The following is a 21578-nucleotide window of genomic DNA, read 5'->3' as shown; positions in this document are numbered from 1 at the left end:
CAAAAGAACTGGCGAGAAACGCTGAATTAATTGTGCAACTTCTGAAGTCGAACGACTGAAATAGTATTTTCTGATCAAATAATCTTTGTGAAGGTGAAACGGTGCAGTCGTTTGGGATCTTTAGACGACTTACTAACATGAGCTTGAATATCAATGTTACAAAAGTGCAACTTTAAGTCATTTTTGCACCTCATAGCCTCGGTTTTCTGGGATCCAATCTAATTTTCAGCACGCATGATAAATTGCTTAATTGAAGTCAGAAAACAGTCAGTCATCTCGGTTATTGATGGGCGTTTTAATTAGATGAGACTCATTCATACAGAGTGTTACAGTACATCACTGGCCAGCTGGAGAAGGTCAAGAGAGTCACGGAGATTGATTGGTCGGACGGACGACTTGTTTATAGAAGATAAGAGAAAATAGCCGAAAGGTCAACAATCACGCCGGGCTATCGGAGCATTATCTGCCTCGCTCTCCTCTGACGAGCACAAATGAGGACAAGAGAACTTGACTTTAAAACAAGCTCATTGTTCAGAAAACATGTAGATTTTAAAAGCAATACAGATGAAGAATATGAAAAGCTTTCAGCCAGTGCACTCTCTTGTATAACAAATTCATAGAGAGACAGAGAAAAAAACAGAAGTTATTTTGGCTCAGCTGTGCACACACACACACACACAATATAAATCCTATGTTCCTTCACTAAACAGTTGCTTTTAACACAGCTAGTTACACTTCCACTGGAAGCAAAACACATTTCAGTGCCACCAATAAATGCTGCCCTAAATGTCAGAGGAAATAAACATCTTCATCTCTGCTGTGTTATATTTCTAAGTCTAGAGCATTGATGTACGAGACCTAGTTAAGCAAACTAACTCGCAGTAGAAAGGGGAAAATACAGGCAACAAACACGCCGATTGAAGACGACCGTGTTCTGGGGGAGCTTGAACGGTGCCACTGAACTTCCTGAGAATCGTCTGAAAGCAAACAGAGAAAACACACTGAATAATGTACAAGAGTCTTATTTGAAGAACCAGCTCCTCGAAGGAGAAACAGACGGTCTGAATAATCATCTGCCTTCAGGTCGACTCAAGCGCTAGTCGGTGATTCACAGCACTATTAGAGAAGCGTTGGAGGTGAGAACTTGTGTCTATTGTTGTTTATCTCCAGCTAAACCGCAGGATATTAAGAGTCTGACATCATCTAATCAACTTCTCTCACTGTAATCAAACTGAAATGCCTCGGAAACAGACTTTATTACGCAGTATTTTTGTCATTTTACTGTCCGAATATCTTAACATTATTACTAAAAGGTAGATTTAATTAAGCAGGAGCATACGTTGAGATATTAAGTCTTGTTTTCTGACAAAATGCATCAAAAATAAGCAAATTTATGCATATTGCAAGAAAAAAGTATTTGCCAGTGAAGTCAGAAAAATCAGCAAAAAGTGCTTTTTGTCTCGTTTCTATTCCAAATATCTTACAATTCTTAAAGAAGCATTTTCTAGACAAGTAATGCAATTCATGTTCTCAGAAAAAAAAAAATATATATATATATATAATAATAATTAAAACATGCCAACGTGGGAAGCAACATAATCTCGTTTTTGGTTTGAACTAAGATTATTTAGTTTACTCCAATGGCAGATATATTTTTTATTGTTTTAAGACTAACAAAATGTATATTTTTCAGAACACAAGACCTAATACCTTAAGTCATTTATCTTCTTTAGTAGATGCATTTTGATTCAGGAATGTTTAGATATTTGTATCAGAAAACATGACAAAATGTGTTTTTGCAGTGTTTCAATTAAGTTTATTTCTCTGACCCCGCTGGCAGATATTTTTCTTGTATTAAGTATAAACTTCGATCAGTTTTTTTAAGTCATTTGTGTTGGTCTACATATTTGGAATGAAAAATAAGACAAAAATACAAAGGAAGAAAGTCATTTTTCTTGCACTGCATTTATAAACTCACCACAGTCTTTGCTGAAAACATGCGGGAAGCAGTGCAGAAGTCCATATCCACATCTGCAGTACGAGCATCCTTTCTGAACCCATTCTCCGTGTGGAATAACACCACAATCTCTGTCAAAATACAAACACACAGTCATTTAAAAACCCTGTGCAACCATCCCAGTGCCATCCAGCTCAGTCTTTACGTCATGTCTTTACCTGAGGCGCTCGTCGTATTCACAGCTCCGGCCGGTGAAGTGCTTCGGACAGGCGCAGAAGCTTCCCAAAATGCATGTTCCACCGTTCTTACAGCAGGTACGACTTTGTTTAGCAACTGAAATGAGAAACAGAATAAAGATGTTCAATGCAAGGATGCAGATGCAAAACAGCAGCCCCTTGCTGGAATATTTATGACATGTAATCTAAACAGCTGCTGCCAACATCTGTTTCCCAACACAACACGGGCCATCCAGACACGGTGCAGGCCGTTACGCATGACAGGACTGGAATTCCCATTAATAAATGGAGAAATCCACTCAACTCCAGCCTAAATGCTCGAAATGCAGTCTTCTACTTCATGCACATTGTTTACTCTCATTTCTGATTGTAAGTGCTGTTACAGTGCAACAGATTGTGATGTTTTACGTTGTATTTCTGTTGTTTTCCAGTGCAAATGTCCAAAGAATCTTAACTCAGGAGACGCAAACAAATAAATCCTATTTTATGAAATCAAAATAAAGTGAGATTATGTATAAAGCAAAAACTAAATTCTAACTTTATTGAAGTTGAAAACAAGGATTAATACACAGTTGACAGATATTTGTTATTTATAAGCATAAACTCATTTAATTTTGTTACAATTGCCATGTTTAGAAAAATTTTTTTTTTTTTTTTTGGAAAAAAATACTTTTTGTAGGCCTACCTTTTAAGCCATTAATTTGTGAATTAAGACGCAGGATCTTCAGAAATCCTGAAATTTTTTTGCAGTAGCTACATGATTAAAAAAAATATATTTTATATAATTTTTTATTTATTTTATTTTTTTATCATGTTTACATCTGAGATGTAGATACTGCTTAAAAATTTCCCCAGGACGCACTGGGAAAAAAATAGTGTAAAAACTTTTCTATTTCAATAATAGTGTTTAAAATGTTTTAAGTGCGTAATGATGACGTCACCTCCGGTTAGTCCTATGAACGGTAACACGGCCTCGGCGTTCTGGTGCTGACGTTGCGGCGTGTGCGTGTTCATTTCATTGAACTTATTCAAGAATTCTCCGTGCTGTTTTGGCTTTCCAGCGACTCCAGCTTTCCCACATTCTGCTCCTTCACAGCCTGAGAGAGACCCACGAATCCGTGTTAGAAAGAAGCTGTGAAAACCCAACATGAACAACGTAAAACCCCGACTTTTACCTGAATCCGACGGAACCGCCTGACAAACCACCACAGCAGACAGAAGGAACCTGCAGGTAAGAATAGCAAACGTGAGGCTTGTGGAGAAAGACGAGTGATTCGATTATTCCAAAACGAATCATGAATCATTTGCTCACCTGTACAGGTGATTCATAATTCCGCGCGCTTGCAAAACCCCCAGATCTGCTCAAAACGGATCCAAACAGCATCAGAACATCTCCAGTGTCACCATCACACACCAAATGACCAGCACACCCTCACTCTGTCCCTCTCCGGGGTCTGTTATTTATCTCCTGGCCTCCAGACTTTAACACCTGGAAACCCTCCCATTGTCATACAGATCGTGCGCGCACCCGATAATGCAAATCAGCGTCCATTCATATTAGTTCCGAGAGTCAAACCGGTTTGAGTCGAATCGATTCACTTCAGTATCACAGAAGCGATCAGAGGCTCAATCTGCGAGCGCTTTGATGCTCTATAATGTTATAAATCTTTATTTCCCAAGTGAAAACGTTTAGATTATAGATCCTAGTCAAGAGTAGCGCTATATTTAATTTGAGAAAGGAATGAAATAAGGCTGTGAGGGACAGAAGAGCAATGCATTTAATGGATAACACCCATTGTTTAACTTTAAGTAGACAAAAACTTCATAAAAGCTCTTTATACAGCGCGTGCAAGTCTATCCCTCACAGCCTTGTTAAAATCATATGTATCCCATATGGCAAAATAAATATTATTTCAAATATATTTTAAAAATCTTTTTAAAAAAAGACAAACATTTTTTAGTTGCTCAAATGTTTTAAAATATTTTATATGATATATAAAAAATATGTTCTAAGTTGTAAATGAATAGTTTTTAATACTACTTCATATGCCCAAAATATAAATCATTTTATATATATATGCTATATAAGGATTTGAAATGCATCTCTACATATTTCAGTCAAAGAAAATATATTAACTTTCACATTTGCTGTTGTTGAGGCACAATCTGACCTGTGCTTCCAGAATAATTTTTAGCTGCTATATGGTGTCTTTTTTGGTTTATAACATTTTATGCATAAAAATCAGTTGAATTCTCTGGTGATTTTGTTCCCACGGGTTGACATTTCCGAAGGAACGGCAGCGGGCTGAACACCTGAAGTAATTATGGTACGTTTTCTTTTGAGGATGTTTTGTGGTTTGATGCGGTTCACTTCTTTAAAGAGGAGCGTAAAGCACACGCAGCCGAATCCTGCTCTATTTCTGTCCACATGCTTTGTTATTGGTTTCTAATTAGCCGATTCCTCTCAGAGATCATTTCATCTGTTCAACTAGAAATGATGTCAAATACACTTCAGTACATGTGCCCTGGTTTCTCTTTTCACAAACTCTCTCGTCCTAAACCTCAGCTCTATTTAAAAAAATGGTCTTTAAACAGAACAAGCATAATATTATCTTAATGCAAGCTTTAGTGATGGACCTGTCCTGTTTTACATTTCACATTTAATGTATGTCTATCTTTTGCACAATGAAATTTTTTTTTTAATGGCTAAAGTTGGGAAAAATCATCCTTTTTAAAAAAGAAATTACATGCAAATTAGATGGCTCGGGTTGATGCATTTTTCATTTCCAAGCACAATGCATCGCCAGCTTGGAGAGCATTTCTTGCGATGCCTTTAATGTTTTTATGACATTCATGCCAACATTTCCTCTGATTGTTGCTGGGAATTGTTTCTCAACAGAACAGTCGCTCTGTACATCTACAGGAATGATCTTTAACACGACGTCGAACAGTTGCTAAATAAAGGTCAGACTGCTATATTGCTAGATTTGTGTATTTATTAGTTGTGTTTGCTAAGTCATGCATCATTCAGTGATGTTACTATTAACTAGAACTAAAACTATATATATCAGTAATTGAAATAATGCTGGAAAAAAAATAAATGCTTAAAAACCTAAACGAAAATAAGAAATGTTGACTTGGCAATCAAAATAAATATGTATGAAATATAAAAATAAAAACTAAAGAGATATATTTAAAACTAATAAAAAACATGACAAAAGCACACAACTATCAGTGTTGTTATTATTAAAATTAAAATCATTAAAAATAGTTTTCAGTGTTTGAAATGAAGCTGGAAAAATATAAACATTAGATGAAAAAAAAAATAGAAATGTTGTCTTTGGAAATTACTGAAATAAATATGTTTAAGCTGTATCAAAGTGCTAAAATGACTAAAAATGAAAAAGAAAAAAAAAACACCAACAACAAAAATAGAAATATTATTAAATATTTATGTTAAATAAAGTATGATAAAATTTTTAAATATTAAATATTAAAATAATAAAAAAAGAAAAATTGCAAATAATAATATAAATATTAAAATAACAAAAAACTAATACAAATGACAAAAGCACTTTGACAAAATTATCTAAACCTAAAGTAAAATTAAAATGAAAATATAAATATAAAAGCTAATTCAAAATATGAATAAACATAGTAAATAAATAATACTAAAATAACACCTATTATTGTTCATATTTAGGGTTAATGATTAAAAGTACATGCACGCATACATAAACACAACAAATAAAACCAAATTAAACACTCTAGCAGCAAGTTTTAAACAAGTAATCACCACAAAATCTAGTTTATTTCATATGCAATTTAATTTGGATTGCATTTGCTTGATTTAATGCAAAGCAGAGTTCATAAATGCATGCATTGTGTGTTTGCTAATGGGCTAATGAGGTTTAATCAGATAATGAATTCACATAAAGAAGGATTAAATCATGTGCACTAATGAGCAGCAGAGGTCACGAGTCTTCAGCTCGCTTCTGTTACAGATGCACAAGGAGTCAAAGGTGATTAACTCTTTCTGCTCACAGGTGCACGTCTGTCTGCTTCGGCTGACAGTCTGTCATGTTTCTGTCGGGGAAAGTGTGAGGTAATTAGAGGAGCTGAGGTGGACAGCGAGACGCACATTTGAGAGGACAAATCCAGATTAAATATGCCGTCTTGTACTATTCACATTTATTTTAAATTAGACGACTATTCGAATGCTATGTTTATCTGTACACAACACGATCACTCCTCAACACAACGCTTGATTTGAGAAATCAGGTCATCCTTATTTTACTGCTTCTAGCGCCTGTTAGATTTCCAGCAGTGTAAAGCAAAGTGAATGCATGGGTTAAAAGTGTTCAGACTCCAGCAGCAGTAAACTCAAACCACATAAATAACTGGTTAATTAATTCACATCTCTTTGTGTTTCATTCCCATAATCAACAAGCCTCTGGATAACACCAGTGCAGCATTAGGTGTTTTCAGAGAAGTTTTAATGACATCTATGGAGGTAAGAAGTGCAGATATGTTTATCTGACTTGAGTTTATTTGTTTGTAATTACAGCAACTTTTGATAAATACTGGTTCACGTTTAATGCATCCATAGATGAACTGAAATGAACTTCCTGATCGTGCATTAAAGGGATCATATGGAAGCATGTTTCTGCCAAAGGATACAATTTTTTTTTTTGACTTATTTCATACTTTTTATTTAAAAAACATTTTTTTTATGTGAAATTGTGAGGAAAAAAGTCAGGATTGTTAGATATAAACTCAGAATTTATGTCTTCTCCATATTTCCTCAGAATGTAAAGTTTTAAACATGCAGTTTGGAGTTTTTTGTTCTTGCAATTCTGAAAAATAAATAAATAAATTGCCAGGAAATAAAGTCAGAATTGTGAGACAAAAAGCTGCAATTATTGCTTTTGTTTTTTTGTCATTTGTGGCGTTTTAAATCCGCAACATAACGTCACAGACATGCATTTAGAGATGAAGTTTCCCTTAAACATTGTTCCAAAACACCTGACATATTAATCTTTGGTTTGCTGTAATTAAATATTTTAAATAGGATACATTTGACAATGATTTATTGAATATCCGTGTCATTCTTAGCAGTGACAGCGAGTGCAAGTTTCTGCTTCTCATGGGGAACATTTGACAGAGCTGATTATTGTGATTTCTATTCAGAAAACTGACACGGTAATGACAGCTGAATCATTATCAGCTATGCAAAGGTTGACGCTCTGTCTCCTAATGAGCTGTCTGCAGTTTCTTCACTCCGTCTGAAAGGTTAAGATTCAGGATGTCAGCCACTTCTGTAAGAGACAAGGACAAATGCGATGCAAAATGAACAGTTTTTATATGAGCTGCATTGGGATTAAAAGGGCAAAACAATCTCGGTGCAAACTTGGTGACAGTTGAAGTCAAATTGTTATTGTTGCATACACATCAGCACAATGAAATGAGTTTGATTAACATTCGATTATATGCATGCAGCGTCACCTAAAGGAACAGTTCATCCAACAATGAAAATCTGCCAAAAATGTGCTCTCTTCAGGCCATTCGAGATGTAAATGAGTTTGTTTCTTCATCAGGTTTGGAGAAATGTATCATTGCATCAGTGTCTCATCAATGGATGCTCTGGAGTGAATGGGTGCCGTCAGAATGAGAGTCCAAACAACTGATAAAAAAAAAAAAAGTTATCATCTGGAGAAGACAAAAGATGCATGTTTGTTAGAAACAAATCCATTTTTAAGATGTTTTTAACTTCAATCGTTGCTTAGACCTACAATATGAGTCTGAATCAGGAGAGAAATCTGCACATGTTTCTTTTTACTGAAAAAGTCAGAATTAAAGGTTTGAAGTTAAAATCTGGTTGCTTACAAACACTTAGCTTTTGGCTTTATAAGACATTAACTGATGGACTGGAGTGCTGTGGATTACTGTGATGTTTATATCAGACTCTCATTCTGACGGCACCCATTCACTGCAGAGCATCCATTGATGAGACACTGATGCAATGCTACATTTCTACAAACCTGATGAAGAAACAGCAGGATTGGATGCAGTGCACTCATGAAATTACAATTAATAATGCTAGGAATAAACACAATTTCATTGCTTTTAAATTTAGCATGAAAGTTCAAATCAGTAATGCTATTTTAGAATTAATCATGGAGGCAATTTCATGTGGTATTGTTTTTGCCTGATAAGTGATGATTCTCTGCTGAATGCATTAAATAATGTGCAAATGCTCCAAATAGCATTTATTTCTGTGTGTGTCTGCATTTGTTTTGTTCTGTGTTTATTTTTAATTGCCTGTCCTGGTTAAATGAAAAAGCTTAATCAAATGCGTGCTACTCAATGAGCTATTAAACAAAATGCATATTTTATGGTTAGTTTATGTAAAGGAACATTGCAATCTTGTTAAATCCAATCCCCTTCATCCACTGACAGCTATATCTGTAGGAGTCTCTACAATAATGGAAAAAACAATACGTTTATTTTTTATTTTTTATGTGGCGCTCAACTTTGTGGCTCAAAAAATTTTCTGAAATGTATTTGTGGCATTTTCAGTTCGATAAAAGCAGCCCTGTTAGGGACAATAAAAAGTGAAAATTAAAAATCAATTACTTTTTATTAAAAAAAAAAATATATATATGTTTTATTTATTTAGAATATGTCAAATAAATATAATAAATTTTATTTAAAATATGTCAAATAAATATAATAAATTTTATTTAAAATGTCAAATAAATATAATTTTATTTAAAATATGTCAAATTATATAAACAAATAGCACAAATATATATTTGCTAAAAAAATGTAAATACATTTTCTACCAAAATATTTTCTTGCCAATTGGTGATATATTTTTGTAAAATATAAATTTATATATTTAAGCTTTTACAAATATATTATATATTTTTCAGTCCCAGAAAATATATTCTCATACTCTGTCACATATGAAGAAAAACACTTTTTTTAATTTATTTTTTTATAACGTGAACATACAATACACTTTTAATAAATCACCATTAAAAATTAAAAATCTTATATTTCTTACCTCTGCAATACATTTAAAATATATTTTGACGCATGAATTCAAAAATATATTTGATTGAGCTTCCCTGTGTACAACATATATCTAGCATTTATTTAAAATATATTTTGGCCACATAAAATAAATGGGGTTTGTTGATGGTTAACCAATTTGTTGATGCAAATATTTTTTACAAATTCCATTCCATATAGTTTTGTAATTGTTACGTCCCGTGTTGTATATATTTATAAAAATTCTATTGCTGTACTTGTGCCATGTCAGAATTTCACTCATAATAACAAGCTGCTCATCAATGCATTTTGAGCGTTGCCATAAATAAGAATAATTTCTGAAGAGTCGTATCATAATTACAGTAACTCTAATATTGCATAAAAGCAGTTTAATTACAACTCCTTCTCTGTCTATTCAGTTTGCACATTATAAGACCGTTCAGAATGAAAATGAGCGTGTGGTCGCTTCAACTTTAATTGCCTAAGTTGTGTAAATATTAGTTTTAATAACTGCAGCCATCTTTAATTAATCTGTTAAAACAAAAGAAGCACACATTTCATAACAAACGAGAAGTATTTCCATCTGTTGTCCGTGCAAATGTAACTTTTTATGCTATCAATCAGGATTGGCTGAAAAACCTGCTGAAAGACTGGAGAGAAAAGCAAAGCCTTGGGTTTGACGCAAACAACGATATGAGCTCCAATGACAGTTTTTCTTTTGGAGAAACTCAGCAAAGCTTTAGACTTTTTAATCACTCTAGAATTGGAAATTCAGTCGGAAAATAATAAATGGTCATGAAAACAAATAAAAGTGATTGCAACAAATGTACTATCATGCAAGGGGATAGAAATGAGGAAAGTGCATCAAACTGGAGAAGTCGAAGTCAGCGAAGCCTTTAAAACAAGATGTTAAGTCTGATTTAATTTAAGGAAAAACATCATGGAATCATTATTGGATGCACTTTAAGAAGCAGCTTCATCTGAAGTCGACGGCTACAAATAATTCAGGTTGGAGTGAATCTTGGAGAGCTGCAGAAAGCATATCAGAGAAGGAGATCTCAAGCGATGGTGCCTGAGGAGCTGATAATGAACGTGTCTAGAGAGATGAAGCACGCAATCCCATGATGCTTCAGTTCAGTGGGAGGGATGCACAGCTGTCAGAGACGGAAACATCATGGACGGCCATGAACAGATCTGTCAGAGTTTAAAGAAGAGAGGAATGAAGAGGTGGAAGTGAAGGTTGAGACATTGAAAACACACGATCTATAAAGTGAACATGCTCAAATCAGTCGATCGTGGAAAATGTCAAACCCACGACCACCAAAGAAAATTTGGTTTGATGCAAAGACGAAGTCATTCAATGCACAAGACCGGACTCTTCGGTCCAAACACAAACGCATCTATAAATGACCTTCTGCTTCGCTCAAAGACTTGAAGCTGAAAGTCTGGAGCAAGTCCCGGAGGTTCATGAAGATCGACCGTGACTCAAAGCACAGGAAGGATGAATCTGTGATAATGACAAACTCTACACAGATAAGAAAGCCAATGTACTTCGATATAGCTCATCAGAAACCACAACAGAAGCGATGGAGTGATGCATGCAAAATAGCAAAGATGCAACTAATGTTATAAACCAAAATCTGCCAATGCAGAAAAGGTGAAGATGAAGAAATGCTTGCAGAATGGGTGGACGCTTGGAAATCCTCCAGTAATGTAAAAACTCACAAGTCTGTGATGTCGTCTGTATCTCTGCGCAGACATCATTTCTCCTTGATCTGATTGTACCAATGCACGGCCCACAAACGATTACTGACATTGCAGGCCAGGTTTCAACAGCACGTCTTTCATTTAAAATATATTACAAGTGGTGTTTTTAAAACTTCTACAGGATTGAACTCAAAGTTGTGTGTCCTCGTCTTTATCTATTGTGTCCAAGTACAGCAAACCCTAACAACATATCATTATTTCTGATGCAGTCACGCTGACAGCTGAGAACTGCGGCTCCAGTTTAACAGTTTCAACGCACATCATTTATTCTTTTTCAAGTCCTTGCACACCGAGTGCATGCGGTTCAGTGTTTCCTAACAGAAACACCAATGCAATTGTTTAACTCTAGTACAAGTGTAATACATTTGACTGAGGACCACAGCAATTCTGTTGCATGATCACATACTGCACCACTGGAAATTACAGTAATGCATGTGAACGTTGTTTGTATGGCACAAATACTACATGATGCTGAATCAGAAGTGAAGTGTACTTTATAAAATATTGGCATTTACTGAAGATGTTAATAGATCACCAAATTGTAGAAATGGCACAGATGCATGCTGTTTAGTTCATTGTAATCCACACATGCCCTCACAACTCAGGGTATCCCACACTGCCACCTACTGGCAGTGACAAACATAAGCATCAACCCTTATTGACAAAACTTTTAGCTATAGTTGATAAATGTTATAATTAAGTTGGATTTCTGAGTCATAAATAACCCAGCTGATTATTTTGGTTGAAATAGTCTTTACATCTTTTTTTTTTACTTTGCATCACATCTCAACAATCTCCCTCGTCTAATTGTCTTATGAATGCTTTGCTATGTTTTTTTTTTTTACAGCTCAAACAACTAAAAATGTGCATGAAAAAGAAAAACATGCTTCATTGCAATTGCTTCAAGATAACAATTACTATACTGAGTTTACATGATATATCAACGCATCAATATATTACTTACTGTTGTCAAACTTGAGTATATCATTTTGCTTTCTTTATCCCAAAGACATGAAACAATGTCTGACAGAACGGATATGGATCGTGTCGTAATGAATGAGGAAAAGGCCTTTCACTGGCTATTGTTTATGCAGCACAGATTAAACTATTATATAATGTGCTGAAAATTTTGCATAGACGTCTGACTTCAGTTTACCATCCCTCACAAACATCCCACCTCTGCCCTTTCAGAAACGGTCATTTAAAAACTCGCCTCTATGTGTGCGTCTCTAAATCACGACCAAAATGAAAGGTTGCTTTGTGCAGATTTTGTTCAGAGTGGTACATCCTGTGCCATTTTGTAGTTAAACTAAAATTAAACGCATCAAATTAAAGGTCAAAGCTTAAAATGACCCACACTGCCTTCCTGCAGTTTCTTTTTTGAAGACCAATTAAAGCCTAATGTCTGTTCTTCTGAAAGAAGGCATACCGTTAAAAACATAACTAGTAATTCAACAAACTTGTTACCCAGAGATATTTTAGTAGTATGTATAGATTACGGTATTCATACAATCACAATATTCTCAGGTTTCATTTCAATTTTAGTTAATTATTATTATTTTTTTGTCGTATTAGCAGCAAAGGCTACATTCTTGGTAAATTCAAATAAATTACAATATTCTTAATAGCGATAATAATTCAACGGATTGCATATAATCTAACAATAATATATTTTAATCTAACAATATTTTTACAATAATATGTTAAAAATACAATTAAAATAATAAAAAATAATTAGATACAATTTTTCAGTTATTTATAAAATACGTCTATTTATAAATAATTATTTTATATTTATATTTGAGTATTTTTTTTGGATTTCAACCAGGTTAGTTTTTGCATGAGCTTTTTTAGGTTTTTCTTAAAATATTTACATTCAGCTTTAGTGCAATTATTGGAAATCATTTGTATTAGTTTTAATGTAATTTTAGTCACCAGTAATGACATCACTGTTGTATTTGTGGCTGTGCATGCATCAGTCAGTTTGTGCAACACTGTTTTTATTAGTTGATCACATACACTGTGACAGTCCTCACTCTCTAGGACAGAAATAAAGCAAAAGCGCCATCAGGTCCATATTTACAGGTGACACAGTGTGTATGCGGATGGCTCGCTGTATGTATTTGCCTGGCATGGTTGCAGTTTTATGGCAGGAGCAGGACTGTCTACCCCACATGCATCGCTCCAGAGGCCTTCTGGAAACACTGCAGTAAAATTAATGAGCAGAGGGCCTGACACCAAATTATGGAGGGTGGGTAGTGTGGATGTCTCAGGCGCTGCACAGACACTTAATTTTCCTGCAAAGAGACATGCCTTCAGCGCCGAGTCCTCTCTCTTTCTCTCCACCACACACACGCAGAAACAAACACAATCTATCATCACACTGCTCCCACTTCAGCAGCATCTCTGCACTCGTCCCGTAGGGGAGTTTAAGACCGTAATGTAGAGGAGTGCGATTGTTATCCTGTTCGCTTTTGATGCCAACTTATTGTTTGTAACTCGCCTCCCGAGCAGTTCACACAGGAACAAGCGGATGTCTAAAATCTCACATCACAGTGACATTAAATGAAGGTTAAATGAAGCTTTTACATTTGGAGTTGGCTCACTGGTTATTATAGTAAATGTTTCTCACATTTACTCACAAACCTTAACTAGAAAAAACATTAACACTTTATTGCATAAGAAAAATATATCAGAATTTGCTATCAAACGGCCAAATAGGCTTTAAGTAAAATATTAAAATAAAATTGCAAACTAATTTACGGCAAACCCAAAAGTAAAAAATGTAAATAGTATTAATAACAATAATAATTAAATTAATTGATTACAATATTTTAACAATATTTTTACAAATGTATAAAATTACAATTTTGATAGTAGATAAATAATCTAATATTTATATTTTCGTTTTAGTAATACATTTTCTTTACAAAAACCTGTCTGTTTAGGTTTAAATTATTAAATTGTAGGACAATTTTTTTTTTTTAGCATTTATGAAAATATTCATGCTGTCTAGCCTCAGACTCCTCTATATTCTAAAGAACATGATAAAATCTATTAAAAAGCATTTAAATGAGACACATGACACAGCAGTGAAGTGTTTTAGCATTTGCATTACTGTCACAGTTCTCAAGAGAAGAAAAAAAATCCCCAAAAACACTCTAATTCCCCAATATGCAGTTCGACAATCCTTTATTTATCTCTAAGAAAAAGAGTTGACATCTAATCCTGGAAGAGATTTAACATAATACACCTCTTAAAGCTCCGGCAAATCATTTTTTACTCATTTTCACAATGCTAGCAGTCACACTGTTGATCAGACAGTGAGATTCATTTCTATTAATGCATGAAACTGGAAATATTAATGTTTAGCTATTATATATCATCATAATAAAAGCTCGTTAAGTCATTTCCTGTTGTATAGAAATCTAAAAGTATTCATCTTTTCATCATTTTTATAGATTTAATGAATTGAATCATTAGTTATTTTAGTACATGCAACTCAAAGAAAATGAGAAATGTTGTATTTTTCAATATTTTTTTTATTCCAGTTAACATTTATTTCAAGAAATGACGTTTTTCACAGTTTTGGATGTGTTAGCGATAATAACCCTTGGCCAATCCATCATCTCTCGTCCTTCTCTCAGGTTTCACAGCAGGTTCTCATCAAGCTGGTCTCGCTCTGTTTTCGAGCTAGTAATGATGCAGACACATTTGAGCCGCTCGTCTCCAGGCGTAGGAGACCTGCCGACCCCCAACCCAGATGTTCAGCCATTTCTAAGACCCCCCTCGCCAATGGTGGAACCCAACCTGCGTTCCGGAGCCAATTTGGGCTGGTTACTGTCAGCGCTCGAGGTGTCCCACGGTTCTTGAACAGAAGCCGCAGTGAGATATAGGCTGAGGCGGCTCACATCCATCAACTCTCCTCTCACTGACTGTTCTTAAAATTATCAAAAATTCATGCTGCTCACTGTCTTGGTCCAAACTTTGTCATCAGTAGACCACTTAATGCACCTATAACTTAAAGTGACTCCATCTGCACGTTGTTAAATTCAGCTATGCCATGTGTTTGAGAATACGAATGCGTTTCTACCCTAAATATTCATAACATAAAGCGCAGAATTATTGGTTTCCTCAACTGATGGGTACTTCAAATGTTTGCAAGCTGCAAAGCGTGATATTTTGTTCTGAATGATCAATTTTTACGCACCTGCAAGAAAATTTAATGAGATTAAACTTGAATATGTGTGATGGACAGTCTAAACAGCCAATGAGGAATGAGAATTGTCATGTGCTGACCAATCAAGAGCGAGTACATATTTTGTCACCGAAACATCCGTTTATCATCTTAAAGGGATACTCCACCCCAAAAATCACTTACTCTCATATCGTTCCAAACCCATACAGGCTTCATTCGTCATTGAAACACAATTTAAGTTATTTTGGATGAAAACCGGGAGGCTTGTGACTGTCCCATAGACTGCCTGAAGTAAATTACTCTGTCAAAGTCCAGAAAAGTATAAAAAGCATCGTCAGAATAGTCCATCTGCCATCAGTGGTTCAACCATAACATTATGAAACGGAGACAATACTTTTTATATGCGAAGGAAACAAAAATAGCCACTTCGTTTGACAATTCGTCTCCTGTGTCTCTCCGCATCACTGTAAGGACATTTGGGAGAATATGAGCTGAACGCAAGAATTGCAGGACAGTCAAAAGCCTCCGTTTTCATCCAAAATATCTTCAATTGTGTTCGGAAGACGAATGGAGCTTTTATGGGTTTGGAACGACATGGGGGTGAGTGATTAATGACTAAAATTTCATTTTGGGGAGGAGTGCGCCTTTAAAAATATCGCCCATCCAAACAAGGAAATGTTTTTCATAAGCACCAAGGTTTTCCATTTCTTTTTAAGGCGTTTCTCCAGTCATCCGAGAGAGTTCATGATGTGTGGTCTACTGTATGTTTGTAGGGAGACCCTGTGTTGAACCCATTCGGACCACATGAAGCTCATAATGGGCGCTGGAATTGCCTCCTTGAATGTGTGAATTGGGGTGAAACTGTCGAGGTAGAAATGGTTTTGTAAGCAGCTGACAAATGATCCAGAAATGGTTATGTGAATTCATAACTGGCTAAAAAGGCCACAAGATTGCAGGTCACATGACTGTAGGAAAATTAGTCGTATCTTGTGTCATATTTTGTTTGTTTGGCGAGTAAAAAACACGTATTTTTGGAAATCCTTCATGCTTTTTAATTAGGTTATTCACATTGTCATTGTGTAAATGGTTTATTTATTTAATACTTTTAGCCAGATGCCAGTAAACGATGCATGCGCACTGGAGAGTGCTTGAAACCTTTATAAAACTTTGATTGGCTTCCAGACTGGGATTTTGTGTTTTCTGTTTTTCATCATCTGCCATTTGAGGAAAAACTAGTCTGATCACTTGGCAAAGTATCAGCATACCTTTCCTTAACAAGACACATGATTTGATAAATCATTGAAACATTTCAAGATGAGTTACATGCCTTCGCAAGCACCAGAGTTATATTCGACAAGTCATTTAGATCTCAGTTGAGGCAAAAACGCTCAAAAACAACTTTTCCATACCCAGACCAGTAAACCAAGTCATTAATGCTTCATAAACCGAACAGGATCACAGCAGAGAAACATTGTACAGTACTACCCAAACTGCATGGTAGGACTTCTCAAATGATTTCTCAGGAGGATGTTATTAGTCAGTTTTGATTTCACTTTGACTCGTGGACTGAGCTGAGCTGTAATGACCACAGATCTCCGACTCTGACGTTCCTGTGAAAAGGCCCTTGATTCAGATCTGAGAGTATCAGGCGAGAACAAGTCTGGCTGGATGTGAGAAACATCAAAACGTACATTCGGTACATTCTTCTCTGAAGCATTGCCTCTTGATATTCTCTGATGGATTTGCATTGAGTTTCCTTTATACTTGTACTGTATGGAAAGGATTGGCTTGCAGTAAACTTGCTTATCGTGCATTCTTCAGCCCAAAAGAACCTGGACATCTATGATGCACTTAAAACCTGAATGGCACTGCGTTTAAATTTATATAAAGGGGTCTAATGAAATATTAATGCAATGGTTCGGTTCATTTCACACTTTTCTGTTTGCTACAGATGCTAAACAACACCAGATTCACTTCTAACTCGATTTCACTTTTAACTTGACTTTCTGACTGTTTAAATTGGCTTGGCTTAAAAATGACATGCATGTGACAATTCCCTAAACCGTGCTAGCGTGCATCTCGCTTGCAGAGCAAACTCGACGTGGATATTAGAGTTGGAGAAAACGTGAGCCCAATCACTCACACTGTTTGTGACATGTAGTCTCACAGAAAGTTTCAAAATGACTGATCTGCTCTGATAATACGCTTGATTCAACCTACATGCTATATAGTGCATAAATGTTTATGGTTTTTCGGTTTGGTTTGAATACCATTACTCCCCTAAATATAAAGTGTAATGAAGTGCATACATTTTAAGTGTCTTAATATTTTGTGCATCCTGTGTATATGCTCAGACTGTTTAGGTTGATGTCTGTTTATTTCCCGAGGAGCTGTACCAAACCTGACAAGGCAATATGAGGAAATAATCCTTCTGCTTTTTTGGGGGGCTTAGAGAAATCAGTGTGCATGAGGAGCTCTGTTTTGCATTTGTTTCTTATTCAGCTTTGAGAAAAATTGAATTTGTGAAACCCTGCTATTACAAACTGGCAAAGAAAACGCAATATGACTTTTTATTTTGCTTTGTTCATTTTCATTTCAGAAATAGATTTATAGTGTTCATTTGGAATCGCGTATCCTCACTTCCTTTTGCACAAAAATATTTTTTTTTCAATGCATATTACTCCTTTATTATTCAGCTTCATTTGAGAGCATATAAATAGAAGGAATCTCAAATGCATGCATTATTTGGCATTACTTGAAATGCATGGGTAAATGAAAAGAAAAGTGGACAATCAGGAGAGATAAAGCATCAGATATCCAGGGTTGCTGTCACCCGCCGTGTTCCCGTCACTTTTTCAGTAATGCACTTCATATTACAGCAGCTCTTTTCCAGAGATGCCACATTTGGTTTTGAAATGCACCATGGGAAATGCTGCAGAGGGCATTCGTAAGACTGCTGATGACAGCATGTAAGAAACTTCCCTACTGGTTTGATATTAAAGAAAAGAAAGTGAGCTATGAGAGAAAGCTCTTTCATTAAAGTAACCTATTCCTGTCTCTTTATTGTGTAACCATTTGTCATTATTTGGATCTGGACTCACCAGCCCAGAAATGCCATTAGGTCACACTGTAGAGCTATAAATCCTTTATTGATTTCTAACTAATATGTTTGAGACTTGCAGTGAAGGATGGTTATAGTTTATGGGTCACAGATTGCTAAAGGAATAGTTTACCTAAAAATGAAAACTCTCAGGTCATCCAGGATGAGTTCGTTTCTTGGTATTTTAGCCAGAAGAGATGGTTTAAAGATAAAACACCTTAATGATGGATTTGTTTCTTAGAAACATGCAGCTTTTGGTTTCACAAGATGTTAGTTAATGGAGTGGTGTGGTGTGGGTTATTGTCATGTTTAGCAGCTGTTTGTAATCTGGGACAGAAAGTGTTCTAGCATTAAAAATACACACACACACACTTGAGTTGTATGGGTTTTTACATTTACCCAAGGCAGAAAGCCTGCAGAAAAACTGTCCTCTGGGCTTTTCTCCATAAGGCAATCAAATCAAAAGTAGCTTTAGTCTGAATGCATAATTCAAAAATCCTGCCATTAAAAATCTGTCGTCGCCCGCAACATCGCTCTACAGTGGACGCCCCACGAGAAATCATGTTTAAACGGGTGTGTGGAGTGTTTAACGTTTTGTTCATTGGACCTTTAAATGAGTTACATGACTTTACTTTCCAGATAAATAACTGCAATGCATGTGCTTGTGCCAAATCCAAAGTTTGAAGCATGCATTAGGATTTAATAGAAAATCGTTATTTACAAATTAAACTGATGCAGGTATTTTATTATGGTCACAAAAAGCAGCATTAAACCGTATCCTTGTGTGTAATGGCATTGAAATGGATCATTATGTCTTGTATATTGGCCTATCTAGTTGCATCTGAGCGGTTAAACCAAGTGTGTTAAAGCTGTAGTGTAATTACAGCCCATGTGCATGTGATTCTTGGTTAAAATAAATAGGGTTCTGTCTTTGTTTTGTTTTTGTTTTTTTATCCTATAGTCATGTAGAATGTCTATATCCATATGTCATCTATATCTAGTTATTGTGTAAGTGTATATATGTTATACATCAAATCTGGGCTTTCTGTGACATTAAATGAAAATATTCATCATTTATAAGCGCACAGTGCTGTAGGTTTTTACAAGTTGTTCATCTGCTTTGATTTTGTGCTAGCATACTAAATGACAAGATAAATATATCTTGATGACATTCGTGGTTTGCTGAAATATTATATTTGTTTGCTAATGAGTTTTGAAGTTTGTTCTTGATTTAGCTTTTTGAATGTGGGTTTTATCTTGAGCTGTGTAACAGGAGTGAAGTGGGTGTTAATAATTAGTTTTTATTCTGTCTTATAAATGTCTTGTAAATATTCTTTAATTTGGATCCTCTCAGTCTTTGCACAGATACTCATCAATGATATTTTTTTCTCTTAATTTGTCTGGATTTTCTCATCTCTGATACTGACCAGTATGAATTCCCTCGCTGGTTAGCGCTGGTTTATCTTGAATTTTGTGATCATTCACATGCATTCATAAATGCTTTTGAATACACCGAATAATGCAGTGAAAGAACGCACTCAAAATGCACATGCGCACTAGTATGACTTCATCATGCAACTTTACATTATCCTAGGTGCACTTTTTAGGCACGATTTGTTTAGTTTTTGAATATACTTGATACTGTTAAAAGGCACATCATTAAAAAAAAAAAACTGACTCAAATGATTCGCGAACCAACTTTGAACTCCCGAACTGACTCAAATGATTCGCGAACCCGCTTTGAACTCCCGAACTGACTCAAATGATTCGCGAACCCACTTTGAACTCCCGAACTGACTCAAATGATTCGCGATCCCGAAACTGACTCAACTGATTCGCGAACCCGCTTTGAACTCCCGAACTGATTCAAATGATTCGCGATCCCGAAACTGACTCAAATGATTCGCGAACCCGCTTTGAACTCCCGAACTGACTCAAATGATTCGCGCTCCCGAAACTGACTCAAATGATTCGCGAACCTGCTTTGAACTCCCAAACTGATCAAAATGATTCATGATCCGAACTGCGAAACTGACTCAATGATTCGCGAACCTGCTCCGAACTCTTGAACTGACTCAAATGATTCGCAAACCCGCTTTGAACTCCAGAACTGACTCAAATGATTCGGGAACCCGCTCCGAAATGACTCAAATGATTCGCGAACAGGCTCCAAACTCCTGAACTTATTCAAATGTTTTGCACTATATAATTTTTCAGCAAAAAGAAAGCTATGAATTCATTCATCTTATGGATTGATGGGCTTCATTTACAGTCTACTTCATGCATTTAATGCATTGCTCTAAGAAAACATGCATTCAGTGAGCAGCGTCTGACTGTCTCCCTTTGAATACTTGTGCTGAATAGGATTATTAATTACAACAGTGTTTATTGCATATCTGGATATGAAATATTTTCTTGGCAGCGGTAATAAATTGTGAAGTTTAGTGAAGTTGCACTCCAACTAAATGCTTTAAAAGGGCAGCGTAAATAAGGAGAGCGCTGAGGAATAATTGTGGATGAAGGTCTTGCAAAAAGTGTCTCAATGTTACGCATAGAGAAGGATGAAAGGCGTGCTCCGATCATCGAGCTGTTGACCACATTGATTTTCTTTTTTTCCCCTCTGATTTCGCCACTAAAGTGGAGAGAGGCCTGCATTTGTCCCTGGCTCTCACTGAAGCAAATCCTCTTCAGGATGTACAAGTGATTATGGGTAATTACGTGTGGACGCTCAAGGAGAAGAGCTGAGGCTGTCAGTCAAAATGCATGATATGGCCTTTTTTTGAAGCATGCAGCTTACATTCAGACTGTTGTGGAGAGGTGATCATTTGTTATTCCTTATTTGAGTTAAACAGATTCAGAGACTGTTCTGTTGAGTACAGCACTTAACATACAACAATTATAGCTTTTTATATTAGAAACCTAGACCTGAATATGGCTAAATGCAGCACATTTTACTTCTGTAATGCAACACTGCTGTTTTTTCTCCCCAGATGTGTGTTTCAAAAACAATGTTTCAGCATAATTGCCTAAATTATTGTAATGTTAGCAATAAACTGCATGCCTTTGGTGCAAATAATTTTTTGCAAAATCCCAAAACAGAACAGAATCCAGACTAACGGCATTAAAAATGAAAAGGCTTCAGTAAGCTCTCCTGTGATACGAGGCCTTTGGGATCATCGATCTGCTGTAAAATCTTTCTTGGAGGAGTTGGAGAGACTGTGTATTTTGTATCATAAAGGCTTTGACCTTTACAGGTCTAACGCC

General features: G+C 35.7%; 1 protein-coding gene and 1 long non-coding RNA gene across 2 annotated transcripts; one reads left to right on the top strand and one right to left on the bottom strand.

Moving 5' to 3' along the window:
- Positions 1-276: 276 nt before the first annotated feature.
- LOC128020869 (cryptic protein) lies at positions 277-3686 on the bottom strand. Its single transcript, XM_052607630.1, has 6 exons — positions 3506-3686; positions 3369-3418; positions 3135-3290; positions 2176-2290; positions 1979-2088; positions 277-977 (listed from the first exon to the last, which is right to left on the bottom strand). The coding sequence occupies exons 1-6, from the start codon at positions 3520-3522 to the stop codon at positions 859-861; spliced, it is 567 nt and encodes a 188-aa protein (XP_052463590.1). The 5' UTR covers positions 3523-3686; the 3' UTR covers positions 277-858.
- LOC128020872 (uncharacterized) lies at positions 3279-7821 on the top strand. The gene is made up of 3 exons (XR_008185418.1): positions 3279-3424; positions 5093-5157; positions 6240-7821. It is a non-coding gene; the product is annotated as an uncharacterized LOC128020872 (long non-coding RNA).
- Positions 7822-21578: the final 13757 nt, after the last annotated feature.

This window comes from Carassius gibelio, chromosome A10, assembly GCF_023724105.1.
Source record: "Carassius gibelio isolate Cgi1373 ecotype wild population from Czech Republic chromosome A10, carGib1.2-hapl.c, whole genome shotgun sequence".
NCBI lineage: Eukaryota > Metazoa > Chordata > Actinopteri > Cypriniformes > Cyprinidae > Carassius > Carassius gibelio.
This window is presented reverse-complemented; position numbering and strand designations above follow the sequence as displayed.

Excerpts from the sequence above, each read along its gene's own strand:
- LOC128020869 (XM_052607630.1), bottom strand. Across the intron at positions 2,291-3,134 it reads GTTCATAGGACTAACCGGAG|TTGCTAAACAAAGTCGTACC; the intron begins GTGACGTCATCA and ends TTCTCATTTCAG. Across the intron at positions 2,089-2,175 it reads GAATACGACGAGCGCCTCAG|AGATTGTGGTGTTATTCCAC; the intron begins GTAAAGACATGA and ends GTATTTTGACAG.